Source organism: Ictalurus punctatus, unplaced genomic scaffold, assembly GCF_001660625.3.
Source record: "Ictalurus punctatus breed USDA103 unplaced genomic scaffold, Coco_2.0 Super-Scaffold_100046, whole genome shotgun sequence".
Taxonomy (NCBI): Eukaryota; Metazoa; Chordata; class Actinopteri; order Siluriformes; family Ictaluridae; genus Ictalurus; species Ictalurus punctatus.
Genome location: NW_026521087.1, coordinates 4,514,721 through 4,532,372, shown reverse-complemented (window position 1 = coordinate 4,532,372; position 17,652 = coordinate 4,514,721). Strand labels below are relative to the sequence as shown.

At 38.6% G+C, this 17,652-nt stretch overlaps 3 protein-coding genes across 7 annotated transcripts in view; all 3 read left to right on the top strand.

The window, feature by feature from the left end:
* Positions 1 to 370: 370 nt before the first annotated feature.
* LOC128630151 (histone H3-like) lies at positions 371 to 2,484 on the top strand. 2 transcript variants are annotated; one of them, XM_053678771.1, is made up of 2 exons: positions 371 to 411; positions 562 to 2,484. In XM_053678771.1, the coding sequence occupies exon 2, from the start codon at positions 578 to 580 to the stop codon at positions 986 to 988; it is 411 nt and encodes a 136-aa protein (XP_053534746.1). In that variant the 5' UTR covers positions 371 to 411; positions 562 to 577; the 3' UTR covers positions 989 to 2,484. The 2 variants fall into 2 exon arrangements, with proteins under 2 accessions (XP_053534746.1, XP_053534747.1); XM_053678772.1 differs by having other exon boundaries at positions 373 to 411; positions 567 to 2,484.
* A 2,444-nt stretch (positions 2,485 to 4,928) lies between these two features.
* On the top strand, positions 4,929 to 8,189 carry LOC128630146 (uncharacterized). Of its 2 annotated transcripts, none has more exons than XM_053678759.1 (6): positions 4,929 to 5,210; positions 5,311 to 5,491; positions 5,950 to 6,066; positions 6,477 to 6,531; positions 6,761 to 6,959; positions 7,244 to 8,189. In XM_053678759.1, the coding sequence occupies exons 2-6, from the start codon at positions 5,439 to 5,441 to the stop codon at positions 7,426 to 7,428; spliced, it is 609 nt and encodes a 202-aa protein (XP_053534734.1). In that variant the 5' UTR covers positions 4,929 to 5,210; positions 5,311 to 5,438; the 3' UTR covers positions 7,429 to 8,189. The 2 variants fall into 2 exon arrangements, with proteins under 2 accessions (XP_053534734.1, XP_053534733.1); XM_053678758.1 differs by having other exon boundaries at positions 4,936 to 5,210; positions 5,370 to 5,491; positions 7,244 to 8,188.
* A 762-nt stretch (positions 8,190 to 8,951) lies between these two features.
* The window catches only part of LOC128630129 (uncharacterized), a 105,271-nt gene continuing 96,570 nt past the window's right edge, over positions 8,952 to 17,652 (top strand). For 2 of the 3 annotated variants that reach the window (XM_053678716.1, XM_053678713.1), the window contains exon 1: positions 8,952 to 9,117. The gene's annotated coding sequence lies outside the window, so the exon portion shown is untranslated. Of the gene's footprint in view, positions 9,122 to 17,652 lie in introns of all 3 variants that reach the window. The other variant, XM_053678711.1, reaches the window with a different exon arrangement.

The window sequence follows — 17,652 nt, the reverse complement described above, 5'->3', positions numbered from 1 at the left end:
CAGTTAGTGACCTATTGCAGGGTCTGTAACAGGTTAATATAATAAGATATTTTAAAGAAAGAGGACAAGAGTATCATAAAAATGTAATAAAGAATAACAGAAACATCATTCATAAATTTTATATATGTGCATGTAAGATTTACCTCACTGGTTTGCACTCATCAAATTTCTGGCTTGATGCTGCAGAATTTCTGGTACTAATTTGTGAATGCAGTGTATTTAGGACAGTGAGTTTAGAAGGTGTAGATTTGTTTCCACCTCTCCCAGGTGACAGTGAGAGCACAGCTGCTGGTCTCTATGCAACCAGGTCTGTCTGCAGTCTCTCTCTCTCTCTCTCTCTCTCTCTCTCTCTCTCTCTCTCTCACACACACACACACACACACACACACACACGCTGGAATTCGATAGCAGGTTTGTAATTGTTTTTTCTGCCACAGCAATCTTAGCCAATACGAGAGTGACTGTTTTGCCTATGTCATGGAGAGCTCAGCGCAGGGCGACGTTAGAGCTTAAAAACCAGCGTTTGCCAGCACCATTTATTCTGTTTTTCTATCCGTGAAGTGCAGAGCTCGACGCTATGGCAAGAACCAAGCAGTCCGTCCGTGAGTCCACCGGTGGCAAGGCACCAAGGAAGCAGCTCGCCACTAAGGCTGCCCGCAAGAGCGCGCCGGCTACCGGCGGCGTGAAGAAGCCTCATCGTTACAGGCCTGGCACCGTGGCTCTGAGGGAGATCCGCCGTTATCAGAAGTCTACTGAGCTGTTCATCCGCAAGCTGCCCTTCCAGCGCCTGGTGAGAGAAATCGCTCAGGACTTCAAGCCCGACTTGCGTTTCCAGAGCTCGGCCGTCATGGCCCTGCTGGAGGCGAGCGAGGCATATCTGGGGTGTCAGTTCGAGGACACCAACCTGTGCGCTATCCACGCCAAGAGAGTGACCATCATGCCCAAGGATATTCAGCTGGCCCGCCGTATTCGCGGAGAACGCGCTTAAACCACAACTCCGTCTAATATACGCACAGTCCAGCTCACTGTCTCAGAAAAATGAGCAAGTCTTCATTCTTTGGCTGTTTAAATATTTATAATGTGGTAAAGGGAAAGGAAATGTATAAATAGTATATGTGTAGATATGGATGATTTATATTTCCATAAACATTATACATAGGTTTCTAAATGTATGTTATGTATATTGTATAATGTGTGTATCTGTGTATCCATATTCACTTGCCTTTCTTTTCTGTTTAGAAATTATAAGAGTTATTTACCATTTCCATGTCAAGTACTGAATATATCTTATTTAAAAATGGGATACTACTACTATTATTACTACTACTTTATTTTTATAATAATAATAATAATAATAATAATAATAATAATAATAATAAAAGTTAATAAAAGTGCTTAGCATGTTCTCCTCAAGCCTACAGGACTGTTGGTTTGATTCTCGCCTGCATGTTCTCCGCATGCTTTGTTTCCTCCACGTGCTCTGGGTTTCTCTCCAGTCCAAAGGCATGTGTTGTGGGCAGGTTGGCATCTCTATATTATCCAAAGTGTGAGATTGTGCCCTGCAATGGGTTGGCACCATGTCCAGGGTGTCCCCTGCCTCATGCCTGAATCCCATGGGATAGGCTCCAGGCTCCCCGTGACCTGTGTAGGATAAGCAGTACAGAGAATAGATGGATGGAAGGATGGATATATGGATATTGACTGCCTTCATGTGGCCCAATTTAGGAAGTGCATGTTCCCCAAGACATAACTGTTTAGAGCAGCGGTTCTCTACCTTTTTTAAAAAAAATTTGTGCACCCTACACAAACACCAATGCTAGACAGTGTTAAATCTGGTTTATACTCGACATGTCCGGAAAAAATTATGTCATTGCGGAGTGTGCGGTCGAGCATGTTGAGTGCGCAAGGCCTCATTTCTCGTGGCGATCTGCATGGCACCGGATCCGGAAATGAATGACTTGGAGGCGACTCTTGCCGGAAGGTACGATTGTACAGGTATCTCTATGATCCATCCATGCGGGACCTTAGAGAGAGCCAGATGACACAAAATTCATGGAAAGGTTTTCAAAATAGTGATTTGCATTTGCTTTGTACGTACTGCTGAGATGATAAAGCCAAAGCTGACAGTCACTACACTACACCATCAGACACAGTGATTACACCTCATTCTGCTGTCTTTATACACAGACCTTTACACTCATGGTGAACATCCAGAGTGATCATTCTGTAATATCTTTCATTTATCTCTATACATAAAGAGACATTTACACTGATGGTGAACATACAGAGTGATCATTCTGTAATATCTTTCTTTTGTCTCTTGTTATAGGAGACCTGGATCTCCAGAATTTGTAGTCTCAGCCCTGCCGTTATTTATTTCTAAATGTAAATACAAGCTGATATAATATGCTAAGTTCATATATTATAATTGCCTTGAAATATGTTTTATGATTAAACTATGTAAAGAACCTCAACCTTGACAGCCCAGGGAAATACAATCGCAGTCAGGAGAAAGAGAGGTCCAAGAAGAAAAAGGGAACAAGCCTGCCCCAAGGTATCCAGAGATATGGAGAAAAACGGATTGGAAAATCTTCCGCTAAGAAGGCTGGTCCTGACGTTCTTTAACCGGACATGCGAGGTTTACAACTCGACACGCTGGATGTGAAGAGAACTGAGGAACTAATATTGGAAAGTAATTGTTTAATGAAGAAATGTGATAGTATAAGGAGTGTCTTGAATAAAAAAGGGGGCTGAAGCTACAATGTTAAAAGACCGAGCTAAATTTAAACGTGCAGAGAGCATTACGCAGCTAAATCAGAGATATGGACAAAAATGCACTGAGAAAATGAAACAAGAAGCACATGTCTGTCTTGAGAGGCCTAGACCATCTATTTTTACCACACAGGTGGACACATTGGAAAGATTGATCAAAAGCATTGATATAAAATTGAAGCATGTCAGTGAACCATAAAAGAACATTTAACAGTTTGAGAACTGTTTCTCAAACCACACAGCTTCCTGTTTTTCTCTTAAGAAAACAAGTTATCATTCTTTACCGATATGTTGATCTTTATGCTGTACGGTTTTGTGAGAAATACCTGCTATATTCTTGTTTTTCTCTTAAGAAAGCGCCATACACTTTTCTGTGAATTCTATTTTATCTCTAAGAAAGCAAGTTAACACTCTGTTGACCTTTATGCTTTCTGCTGACAACGCTGCTACATTCTATTTCATTTCTAAGAAACCGAGCTAGTGCATCAAACCTCATCTTGTTTTTTTCGCTTAAGAAAGCGAGCTAGAGTTGTACACTTTTCTTAGAAATAACTGCTACACTTTTGTTTTTCTCTTAAAAAAGCGAGCTAGCGCTGAACACTTTTCTGACAAAAGACTGTTTTTTTCTGACAAAAGACTATATTCTAAGTTTTTCTCTTCAGAAAGTGAGCTGGCGCACCAAGACTGCATGATATTTTGAGCATCATGCTTAAACCCTAGCACCTGAAACCACAATAAATAAAGGTATAAATACTTGGAATAAGCCAGCATTAATTTGCCACTCCTCGGGTGAAGGTCTTGTCATTTTAATTTCTTGAAAAAGGAAACCACTATTCAGATCCTGCGTGGTCTAAGGATTTTCTTTATTTTATTTTTCTCTATATTTTGAGTTAAAAGTAATTGTAATCCTTTTGTTTTTTACTTTAATAAACCGAAGTCTATATAAAGGATGATTCGTATATTTCACTGTAAAGAGTACGACTCCTTTTATTATACGTCTTCAGAGAAGAAAATGGACTTCAAAGGGTTCTCGAGCCCAGAGGCACGAAAGCTTCACTTCCTGATAAAGGTAAGAGAAAGTAATTCTACAGGCTCTATCAGTTTTATGATAAGAGTAGTGGGTAAAACACAGAACACTGGCATAAGGAATTCCAGGGAAAATATTACACTCTATACATAAAGAGACATTTACACTGATGGTGAACATACAGAGTGATCATTCTGTAATATCTTTCTTTTCTCTCTGTACATAAAGAGATATTTACACTGATGGTGAACATCCAGAGTGATCATTCTGTAATATCTTTCTTTTGTTTCTATACATAAAGAGATATTTACACTGATGGGAGAATATAATAATCACCTGGTTTTGTAAATGTGAGAAATGACATCTGCAGGAAGCTCTACTTTTTGCTGATGTCTACAGTAATTGCTAACATTTAGTCTAGAAAATGAGCCTACAATAAATAATAAGTCTATTTAATGAAAGTGAAGGTCCATGTTTAATAAAAATCTTAATAGAATGAATAAAATAAATTGAGGTTGTTTAGTTTAGTTTTATGCATGTTCTCATATTTATAGCTGTGTGTTGTTGTAATGTGACAAGTGATAATCTCAAGGTTCATTGGGTTTTATATGATTATTATTATTTTATATATAATTGATTATTATTATTGTTATGCGTGTGTGTATCTTTGTTATTATTTCAGACATCAGATGTTTCTCATCTATATTAAATATTTTCTACACATTTGATCATTTTAGAAAATGTTTGAAGGATTTTTACACGCACCCCTGCTCTCATCAGACAGAACCTCGATTGGGAAACACTGGGTTAGTTACTCGTCTGACCAATGTGTTTAACTTACTCTCCATCATCACTTTTATTCTGAGTAACATTCATTATTCACACAAAAACTACTTACACACCAATCCACACTAATATCAGGATACTCGCTCTCATTAAGGGAAAAGCAGAAAAATACATTTCTGCAGATATTTAAGTAAACTTACTCAGTGTATGAGTTCTGCTTCTTTATCTAATGATCTGCTGAGTGTTTCTAGCACTTCCTGGTATTTTAATTTTGTTTATATATTTGTATAGAGCTCTGACAGTTGTTTGTGCACAGCTGAATGAGTCTACGAGATAATAAATGAAGGTAATGAAATGATAATGTGTGTGATGTAGATTTTACCAGACTTTTAATTCTGTTCTCTGTATCTGCAGCGTTTTCAGGCTTTTACTTTCAGTATTTGCAGGCCTCAGCTCCATGGATCAGAAAGCTGTCTGATAACAACCTATAACCGTGTGTGTGTGTTTATTACCCTACCTCAGTACCCCTACCCCTCTGCAGAATAAACAGGTAGACAGTGAAAGTGAAAGTCAGTCTCCATTTTGTGTGGAGGGGAAAATACACCATTTCAGGAGTAAAAACACAGTGAGTGTCTACATCTAAAGCTATAATATATAAACACACTGAATGTACACTAGATGCAGAAGAGTTTTGTGGGTTTGTACTGAAGTTTGAATGTACACAGGTTGTTTTATGACTTGATACCGTGACTATTTCCTGTAAGTGAACTCTGTGCTGATACAGGGTTTGATTTAACACACCGATGTTGGAGTGAAGTAAACGTGTGTCCTGCTGTAATCTGGAGAAGGAGACATGAACTCCAACATGAGTGTGTCTGGAGAACAGGACTTAAAGAGAGACGAGAGGTGAGTTACTTTTCCATTCACCAGCAATAAACACACACCGTCTCATGGAACAGATCTGTATCTCTAAACACACACTAGTTTACAGAGGAACTAGACTTTGGTTTAAGGTGTTTAATAGCAGTGAATATATCACTGATCTGATCTAAGAACAGTTTAGAGAAATCATTCACTGAGAGAACAGTAAAAAGGACTGTGTAATGTGGAGGAGAAGAGCAGCGTAGCTTTGAGTCAGTGAACTCTACAGGCTTTAAGACCCAGCTGAGTCAGTTATCTGTGATTGGGACTCCTGACATCAGTGTAATTCCTGAGGTATGAGGCGTGTCTCCTGTTTGAATAAGTGTGCAGACTGGAGCTGAATTAAAAAGATAGAATTATTGGTGTTTAATGATGAACACATTGTGTAACAGTGCTGAGACAGCAGAGTATTAATTATTGCTGATATTTCTGTTTAATTCTAGAATGATGGAGGGAAAGAGATCAGACTCACCAGAACCCAGCTGTGTGTCCATGAAGAGTGACGCGTCAATGGATCTCCCATTTACCTTCAGTGACGGAGCCAGTTCTCCTGATGTGAGGTCAGTACAGTGAGGTGTTTTACAGCAGTGTTCCACCTGATCAAACTCACTGGTCTCATTCTGAAGCCCTTCATGATCTTTATCAGGTGTTGAAGCAGTAAAACACTAAACTGTGCAGTGCTGCAGCTCTCGGACTGGCAGTGAGGAAAACTGCTTTAAGAGTTCAGTTCATCCTGCAGTCCCTGAGCTGGAGGGTCTGTGGTGCTACACAACAACATTTACACCTGGGACATTAATGACTAGATCACTATTTTATTCATAAACATGTTAGTGTCAGTGAGAAATCCTGAAATCAGTGTATTGTGTTAAGAGGATAGTGTTAAATATCTGTCTCTGTATGTATTAGTGTGTGTTGTGCAGCTATGAATACATATAGTCTATATCACATCATGTGTTTTATTTCTTCACAGACCACAACAGAAGACATCAAACCTCAGCAGAAATCAGTTGGACTCCATATTCAAGGTGTGTGTCTTTTTAATGTGTGTAACTTGTGTGTGAGCAAGGTGAAGGTTTATTTAAGATCATGACAATTTACAGATTTATTGATGTGCAGCAGCATTATGGGTAATCAGACAGAATTTCATCTGTAACTGTGGGAATAGAAAGAGACTTTTATTCTTTTCATAAAATAAAAGCATCTCTGTGTGTAACATTATAATATTTAGATGTGTTCCTGTGTGTTTCTAACCAGGAACTGGAACACAAAGTCATCTCTCTGATAAAGAATGAGCTGAAGAGGTTTAGGAAGCTCCTGAGTCCAGATTACCCAGCATGCACTGAGAGGGAGGATGAGGAGGATCTGCACAGTGTCAGAGACGGAGCGCTGAAGATCACACTGCACGTCCTGAAGAACATGAACCACACAGATCTCGCTCACACACTGCACAACAGTAAGAGCTCTGAGTCATGGCTTTATTCCATCAGGTTCACTTTAGAGAGAGGAAATAGTTTTAGATAGGAACACTTTTAGTTTGAAGTTCGAGTTTAGTATCATGTACATCTGCTGCTTTTCTGTTCTGTTCGTGGTCCAGCTTGTGGTGACTCTGTACAATGGTCCTGTTAATTCAGGAATATTTAGTACTTGAATCAGGAATGAACAGCAGCGTTTGAATTTTACATTTAATCCTGTGTTCAGTGATTTTACATTAAAACATGTTATTACTTTGTTTATTAGAGTCTGTGGCCTCTGTGTATCAGACAAGTGGGAGGAAAGATTCTTCCTGTGCAAGGTGCTGCTCTCACTTCTTTCAGCATAGCTCCTGGTCTCAGAACAGGTTTAGTTCATCGTTGCTGGTGTTGTGTAGAGGATGTCATATTGTGAAAGTCACAACTATCCCCGCTCAAGGTCTTGTGAAATAGTTGACCTTGTTTGTGACTATATTCACCGTGATACTTTCAGCGGTTACTACATTAGTGTCCTTAATTTTTTACTATTTAAAGATTGTTTCAAAGTTTATTACAGGCTCAATGAATGTTCTTCTCCTTCACTAGAAGATAAAGGCCCGGTTTCACAGACAGGGTTTACATTAAGCCAGGATTAGGCCTTCGATCAATTAGGACATTTCAGTAGCTTTTATAAACGTGTCTTAGAAAAATATATTTCTGGTGCACATCCTGAGATAAAACAATGGCACTGACGTGTTTTAAGATCCATCCGTGCAAGTAGCTTTCAGTTAAAACATCTCAGACATACATTTTAGTCTGGGACTAGGCTTAGGCCTTGTTTGTGAAACCAGGGGAAAAAGAAGAAGGGTGTGCTTTATTATGCTCTCTGCAGAATATGACAGAAGAAATGTGACCCACACCTATAGCTATAAAAAGCAGGTAGAACTGCAGTTAGCCTCAAATGTGTAGCTGGGCTGGAAATTTATTTTTGTATGCATGTATAATTTTTTTTATATTACAGATGAACAAGCAAACAGATTTAAAGGCTGTTGTGAATGATGGGTTACAGAAATGTCTTCCTGTGTTTATTATTATTTAAGTTATATATTCTGATTTGTAAGCAAGATTATGAAGTCTCCTTTTGCTAATCATTTTACAGCATTATTAAAAAGTCCATGTACACAATGTTTATCCCGAGTGCCTTTTTGATGTATTTTATTATCCTGCACAAAGCAAAAACACAATCTGAGTGTAGATGCCGCTCGTAAATATTAATATAGTAATAGTAAATGGACAAGTGAAGGGGCAGCAATTACCTTAGGCCCCGAGCTAGCAAGGGCCCCCAAAATGCTGCATAAACTTATAGTTAAGAAAGTTTTATTTTTACTTTTTGCTAATTAATTATGTTTTTTCTAAAAATGCCATCAGAATGCTTACTTCATGAGTGGCGTATTGGACTGGGTGTGGTGGTCCGCTCTGGGCCAGAAAGTCCAGAGCCACTTTTTGGCCCTGTACACGCCTGATTATTGCTGTTAATGATAAATAACATAAGCTGAAATTTTAAATATTGATGTTAAAACACTGAAATGAGGGCCCCATCCCTATATTTTGTCTAGGATTCGACAAATCACTAAATCTGTCCTTGTGCTAGCCACTACACCACCACATAGGACACAAGTTTTATTTTATACATTTAAAAAATATATCTTTTATTTAAAAAAAATTGTATGAGTTGCATTTTTAAGCTATAATATTTGTGATTTTATGTGAAACTATTATAAACAGGTGTCACTCAAGTGAATTAAATGATGTAGATAATGACTGAATCCTACTATATGGATCTGTTACTGTTAGTCTCTGTATAAGAGGATTTCACTGGCGATGAAGTAATAGATTTAAACTCTATGTAGAGCGCTCTCTCGTGGCTCCACCCACCACGCACGTTCGAACCAATCATATTATCCTCTCTGGCGTCCATGGGCGTGACTAACCGCGTCTGTCTGTTGAAGGTAGCAGGTTGTACATGGCGAGCGCGTTACTCACTGAGGGTTGGTGATTGGTGTAATGGAAGCCGTCTCTGAACCGCATTTAATGACGGAGAACTACAGAAGTGGAGAGAAAACGCAGCACTGAGCAACTTGTAGACTTCACACCCGACTGTAGGTGGGTAGGTGAACGTGTTTGGCCTTATTTATTCGCTAAGCTGCTAGCTTGTTAGCTCTGCGGCTGTTTTAGTATAAAGTACTAACTTGAGTTAACTCGGTGGGAGTTTATTTAGCGCCGGATAAACGGTGAACTGGTTAGTTTTGTAAATCTGACGCTTCTCGGGAACTTTATCCGCCTTGCTGTCTGGGTGACACAGAGAGCAACTGTTTACCAAGTGACTTTATTTTCAGTGCTTTTTGAACTGTCTCTCAGCCCTAAATAGTTCCGCGGTATTTGTGTGGAATTGGGATGAACGTCTAGTTAAAGGGTTGATGTCTCGCTGGCGCAGTGATTTGTTCTTTAGGAGTGTTTTTCTCTTGAACAGCGCTCCGTGTGGAGACTTGAGGTAGTTCTGTAGTCACAGGTGCACAAATCAGTCACACAGCTCCAGCTCCACCTGCGCCTCTCGCAGGGAAACGGTTTCTGTGCACTGGCTCCATCCCAAATCACCTTGTATGGAATCTCTATCTCTAGTGCACTAGGTGCGGTAGAGACTCCATTCGTTCAGACCGTGTGTAGTGTACCTAGATACGCAGTCGTGCAGGATTTGGGCACAGGCCACGCTAATGAAACAGCATCCATTTCAAGTCAAGTTGCTATTGTTAAACATTTCACTAAAACCTGTATGGAAAGGTTGCTGTTCAGTTGTTCTATAAGCGCAATTTCAACCAAATACAGTGGAGTGTAAAAGTTTGTATCCCCTTTTGGTTTCTTTTGGACGGAAGGGTGTTAAATGTCCTAAACACTACAGAATTTGACTGTAAGTAGAAGTTAATTTTATTATCAGACTCGGATATTCATGTTAATATTTTTAATACTGCTCATTAGTGTTAAATGACTTGAAAGAGTCAACACATGGGATGGTCATGGCAAGGTCTTGATTTTGTGGTCAGCAAACCGTTTTTGTGTTGATTTTGATGTATGTTTTGGATCACTGTCCTGCTGGAAGATCCAGCCATGGCCCATTTGAATCTTTCTGGCAGAGGCAGTCAGGTTTTTATTTAATATCTGTTGATATTTGATACTAGGGCTGGATGATATGGCCAAAATATATATCACGATATATCTCTTAATTTCGGTTGATACGATATAATTCCGATAACGATATGAACAATATAAATCCTCAGAAAAACTGCCAAGGATGCCCACAACAGATGTCTGTACCTTCAAACTTCTGTAAACATATCCTCCTATAAAACTATATAATAATTTAGAAATAAAAATGGCACAAATATATGAAAGTTCACCTTTAATTTTAATTTAACCTTCATACAAACACAAAGTGTGAAATCACCATCAAATAAACACAAAACTCTCACCTTTGTCAATATTAATATCCTTCACTTTAAACTACAAAATAGGCTGATTATTTTATTCTAATAAATTGAATTAAAAGTGCTTCAGCCAGGATAAAAAAATATGAAAAATGTTCAGAGTTGCTGAAGAAAACAGAAAGTGTGAGCAATAACAAGAACACATGTTGCTGGGGCAGGGACATTGTTGGGGGTTGATGACTGTAGGTCCAAATTTTGCCTATTACCTGAAGACACTTAACATAGAAACAGATACTCACATATTCAATTGGAGAAAGAAAAATAAGACACCAGCCGTGAGTGAGAAGAAGCAAGGGTCCAGGTTTATTCGTTCCGTTCCACCACACGAAATCCACACAGTTTGAGACGTCCCAAAATGCGATCTAAAAAAAAAACAGAGCTGAAGCTCTTCTATTTACACAGTTTTCTTAGGGTCATGACCCAGACACCAATGTGTTTTAGAAAGAGCTTATCAAAATTACGATTCTGTTTTAGAAAAAGCCCTCCCCGAACACCATTCTGTTTTCGAAAGAGCCGGAGAGACCTTGGTCTCACGGTGTCCGCTGTTCCCATCGACGGTTATCTCCCGGCCCTAGCCATTCCCATAGACAGTTGTCTCACAAGTGCAACTTTGCTCAACTACCCTTATAAACGGCCCGTCTTGGTTCTCTCTTAAAAATTAAGGCCTTCGTCTGTGTTACTCCTGACTTTTTCTCGTGAGAAAAGAATCCTCCACACCTTCAAGTGCATTATGAGTAAGTTTCTTTCACATTTTTCTGTATTTCTGTTTTATAATGCTTTTTTCTTTTCATATTTGCTCTACATTTCTGTTTTATATCTGGTTATACTGCTTGCAAGTATTTTACCCCCTTTTCTGTACCCCATACTTCACAATATCATTATAATATCCTTATAATCCTTATATTATCCTTATAATATCCTAATACTCCTTTTATTATTCTTATAATGTTCTGTTTTCCTTCTGTATGTGTGTGCGTGGCGGCATAGGCCTGTGTGTCTGTGTGTGTGTGTGTGTGTGTGTCTCTCTTAGTTGACCGTCCACCTACACTCTGAGGCCTGCCACACTAATCAAATACATGTATTGTTATCCCCCTGTGCCTTGCTTATCTGTGTGTTGTGTCTTAGGTGAACATCCGTTCATACAGTCCACCAGCCCAGTGAATTCTCAATAAGATTACATATTACTCATACTAGGTCTCCCTCGTGTTTATTTCATGTATATTTTATATACAACACTACACTCACATAATGTGGCTTCAATTCCTGTTGAAAATATCATAATTATGAGGTGAATGCACATGAAAGTATAACTAGAACTCATATTTTTCTATGAGCCCCGACTTTATGAACTGAGAGTAAGTTTAAAAAAAAAAAAAAAAAAAAAAGTAATGGCAGCCCCCACAATTAATGTGCCACCTACAGCAGACAGTAAAATTTAAGTGGTACTTTTGCTTGTTAACTAAGAACTACAGCTCAATATTTTCCTTCAGTAAGTAAAAAATAAACTTCTTGTTGATGAAATTGCAAAACAAATAAATAAATAAAAGAAAATGTCTCACACTGTCAATTTTACTTCCAAAACCAGTTGAACACACACCAAATCATAATGACCATCTCTGATATTGTGTGCACAAACTTCTGAGGAGGACTTGAAGGCAGCAATAAATGATGTCACATGATTTATTAACAACAAACAGATAAAAACAATAAAGTGTCCATGTTCTCCTGGACTGTTGAATAAGGTGAGTAAATGAATAAACCTTTGTAATGATTGCTCTGATTTTTAAGAGACTTACTGTATACTTATAATGTAATGTACACATCATATAAATTATCAGTTCATTTGGAGAAGGATATAAGGATAATGATTCTGAAATAATTACTTTTCTTCTCTTTTTCTATTTCTATGAAGCCCAAATTAAATCTCATTAGATTCAAGCAAGAATCTGTTTCATAAAGTCTTATTGTTTTCTTAAAAACCTTATTTTTTTGGTTAATGGTGATGGACAGTGTGCACTGATCCGGTTTCTGTTTTATAGCCACTCTAGCGTTTTACTAACAGTGTGTCATGGAACGACTGAAAGACAATATGCATACCTCTAAATTTTAAATGTTTTAAACAAGAACAACCCAGCCCCACCTGCCCCCATCATCCTGTGTGACTCCCCAGTCGATACTGTGCACTCCTTCCGCTTCCTGGGAACTATCATCACCCAGGACCTCAAGTGGGAGCTGAACATCAGGTCTCTCATTAAAAAAATCAGAGTGTACTTCCTGTGGCAACTGAAGAAGTTTAACCTACCAAAGACAATTATGGTGCACTTTTACACCTCCATCATCAGTATGGTGAGTCCATACTCACCTCCTCCATCACCATCTAGTACACTGCTGCCACTGAAAAAGGACAAGGACAGACTGCAGCATGTCATTTGCTCTGCTGAGAAGGTCATTGGCTGCAATCTGCCACCCCTTCATTATCTGTGCACTTCCAGGACCCTGAAACGGGCAGTTACGATTATGGCTGACCCCTCTCACGCTGGACACAAACTTTTCCAGGCACTCCCCTCTGCAATAGGCTGCAGTCCATCAAGTCCAAAAACCTCACGCCACAAAAACAGTTTCTTCCCATCGACAACTGGCCTCATTAACAACACTGAGGTCTCTTATCCGCCTCCATGAACATTTACACATCACATTAACGAACAACCCCACATTGTTGTTTCATATGCATTACATTAACACACAACTCAGACTGCTGTGTTCAACACATACTGTACTAATGTACAGTTAATGTCTTTATTTTTATTTTCCTAAACCTTCCAAAACATAACTTCCTAACTCTCTCTTATTAATATTATATTACTTCTTGTATGTACTGTTATTGTTAAGCACCAGTACACCAAGACAAATTCCTTGTACATGTAAACTCACCGTACTTGACAATAAATCTGATTCTGATTCCCAACAAACATCACTGCGAAAGACCGTGCAAAACTATGTCATGCACTTACAAATTTCACCAATTCAAGTAGGTTTCCACAAAAAGTACAATAAACTCCACAAGTTGCATCGCACATTTTGAGATCACGCATTTATGGTTGCAAAAATCAGAAAAAAAACTGGAAATCCTGTAAGGACTGATATTGAATCTTGCTACTTTGCATTTCGTGGAATTTCAGAGTAATGAGGTCTAAAGCTGACATCCAAAATGTGTTGTTTTAAAACATGTTCTGTAATGTGTTCTCCACAGTAAACACCTTACTCAACATTCTTTCCCACGAGTACATGCAGGCACGTATCCATCATGGAGCTTCCGGGGAGTGTGATGATCATTCCCCAGGATACCATGACTGGTGCATTTAAAGGCAGCAGAGTGCAACAGCACCATGTCATTGAAAGCTGGAAAGGCCTTTACCTCTACGAACAGGTCGTCACTCAGTGTGAGAAAGAGGTGGCTGCATCGACAAAGTGCACCGAGGCTGGGGTGCTAGTCAGGCATGGAGTTATGGAAACAGGCTAACTTTATACCTTAACAGCAGCGCACCCCTCACTCACGTACTCCAGTTTTAATTGAAGGTTCACATTTCAAATTCCTGTTGGAATCTTTCTGACCATGTTCATGTACAGTTTGTATAAGATTTTAGTTCCACTTATTCCTACTGATTATTGTGAAATGTTTAACAGAGGTACAGTATATTTTGAGATATTTACATAACCTTTGAAAAGAAATTGTTGGTTTTAACTTTGCTTTCTCTTTCTGTTATAGATTTTTAGATTATTTATTAAATGATCTGGCAGACAGAAACTGTGAGTGAAAAACTTTTGGCAGGTTTAGTATTGAGTCATAAGTTAAAAAAAATAATGTTGCAGTGGCACGAAGCTCAGTAGAATTTTCTGGCATAAGTTTAATTTCCCCAAAGTTCTATGATTTTGCTGTAGCAGTGACATGGATTTGGGACATCCATCCATCCAGCCATCCATTTTCTGTACCGCGTATCCTACACAGGGTCGTGGGGGAGCGTGGAGCCTATCCCAGGGGACTTGGGGCATAAGACAGGGGACAGCCTTGGATAGGGTGCCAACCTGTTGCAGGGCACAATTGCATACACACTCACACACATTCACACACTACGGATCATTTGGAAATGCCAATCATCCTACAACACGTCTTTGAATTGGGGAGGAAACCACATCACCTGAAGGAAACCCGCGAAGCACGGGGAGAGCATGCAAACTCCATGCACACAGTGCTATGATAGTTGTTGTTATTGTTGTTGTTATTGTTGTTGTTGTTATTATTATTATTATTATTATTATTATTATTATTATTATTATTATTATGAGGATCCTGTTGTGTGCTGGAGAGGCTTTTCCAGCCTGTCTCTCTACCACACCTTAAAGCATCTTAACATCACAGGACAACAAATGAAAAGAACTATCAGGAACACCACAGAGGCTGCTGAGAGAGCTTCAAGAAGGCTCTGGAGGGTGATCAGCAAATTGGACACAGGCCAGGTCTAGGGAGTCTTAGGATTAAAGACCCGAAACACCCAGTGGCTCCAGGTTCCATCACTAATGTGTCCAAAAGCACATTGCAAGATGTATGAAAAAAAAAAAAACATGAAAATATTAATAATAAAAATTAATTCATTAATTTCATAAAAATCAGAAAAGTTGGCTGGACTAGAAAAAACATGCACAATGACCATCCAAGCTGTTTTTTATTTTATTTTTATTTTATTAATTACATTATTTTTGCAGACCCAGCAGATACAGTCAGGTTCATAAATATTTGGACATTGACAAAGTTATTGTTTTTAAAACCACAGTATATTGGAGTTGAAATCAAATAATATCCATATTCATTCTTTCATTTCAACTCCAAAATACTGTGTTCAACAGCTAAAATAATAACTTTGTCAAGTAACGAAGAGGAAACATTAGCATTGTCTGTACACCAAAAAAAAAAAAAGAGAGAACCTCTATGTTATGTTAGTATCAGGGTACTGGTAATTGCACCTCCCCATAGTCCACCTCCTCTGTATTAAAGGTCATTTTAGATAGCAACTATAGAAAATATAGTAGTTTAAAAAAAACAACACCCTACTACACACTCGTCTCCTCATGCTGCAAGTGCACACTGGTTTTGGCCTAGTAGGGCGAGTAAAGGGAATTGAACACAGGTTATTGGGGAAAAATAAAATGTAAAGCAAGGCAAGGAGGAATGAGCACAAATTACAGCAAATCATGAGAAGCTTGTGGAAGGCTACCCCAAGTTCAATCAATGAACAGGCAATACCACTAAACACTAACAAAGTGTATGTAATTGCCGTAAACAGTAAGCATAATGAGAGAGAAATAGTTGGTATATATTGTAACCTTAGTTTTGACAGGTATAGGTCAAAGGTCAAAAAGATACACATTCTAACTCTCTATATCTAGATCAAAGGTCATGATCATAAAAATATTTATAGTTAAATCTGTATCACATCCATTCGTTACCATACATGGTGCGGCCATGTGTTTTCCACCCCACACACGTTGCACACATGGTCCTTCTAACACTCTGTGGTAGGTCATAAAAATATATATAGTTATGTTAAATCTGGTTCACATCCATTCGTTACCATGCATGGTGCGGCCATGTGTTTTCCACCCCACACACGTTGCACACATGGTCCTTCTAACACTCTGTGGTAGGTCATAAAAATATATATAGTTATGTTAAATCTGGATCACATCCATTCGTTACCATACATGGTGCGGCGATGTGTTTTCCACCCCACACACGTTGCACACACATGTTCTTTCTTTTCACATAGAATATGAAACTCTCTGAGGTAGGTCATAAAAATATATATAGTTATGTTAAAGCTGGATCACATCCATTCGTTACCATACATGGTGCGGCGATGTGTTTTCCACCCACACATGTTGCACACACATGTTCTTTCTTTTCACATAGAATATGAAACTCTCTGAAGTAGGTCATAAAAATATATATAGTTATGTTAAATCTGGTTCCCATCCATTCGTGACAGAAACGTTACCATACATGGTACGGCCATGTGTATCCCACATCCAAACAAAAAATATGACACACACACACACACACACACACACACACACACACACACACACACACACACACACACAAACACACACGTGCACGTACAGACAAACGCATGCATACGAACCTGCTTATAAAAGTCGAGCATCCCTCTAGGTTTTATAATACTCTGTACTTAGAACAACGTGTGCGATCTTACAACATGGCTGATGTTTGTCCTAACACGCCGAAAAAAGCTCACCCTTTTTTGGCAAGAATAGAAAAAATGTTAGAACATGAAAAGATTCAATATTGGGTAATGTCAAACGGATGTACAGCCGGGTTTTTTTTTCGATGCAGAAAAAGGAACCGTTTTGCTTTTCAAGTTCTCGGTCCCGGGAACACACGATCTTTTCCTTTCACGTAGAATATGAAGCGCTCCGAGTCAGACCTAGGTCAAAAGGTCAACAACGTAAAACCCCCGTTCTGATGCATTCCCGAGCACAAACACACCCCACACACACTCTCGAATGCATACGAACCTGTTTATAAGGTCGAGCACTTCGAAAGTTTTAACATCGGAAAAGGTTCGACCGAATTTCCAGAGTCAGTTCTTCACTACTTCGAAAGTTTGAACATCGGCAAAGTTCAACAGAATTTCCAGAGTCTATCCTTCACTACTTCCAGACACCATGGATTTCTCGGCAGGTAAAAATTTGTATTTTAATCAATTAATAGTAAAATATAAATTGAAATACAATGTTTATGTAATTATGCAGTAGGCAATGATATTGATATAAACTTAGAACTAATCTTTCTGAGTACAAAAATCATCATCCTTATCTGGTCATTATGTAATCTGGTACGATACTTTATCTAAAATGTAAATATTCATTACATTTATATTACAGGCAAGACCGAGTTAAGCTCATCTGATTCTAGTGTATAGGTAATTAAAATTTGTCTCTTAGATCTATGTAATGGTCTAAAATGAGAATGTTAAGTTATTAAAAGTATGTTTTACTCTTTTATAGACAGCTTGGTGATTATTTCTGATGATGAGATTCCCGAAACAACCACTCATGACCTTTTGAATCTGAGTTCCACACG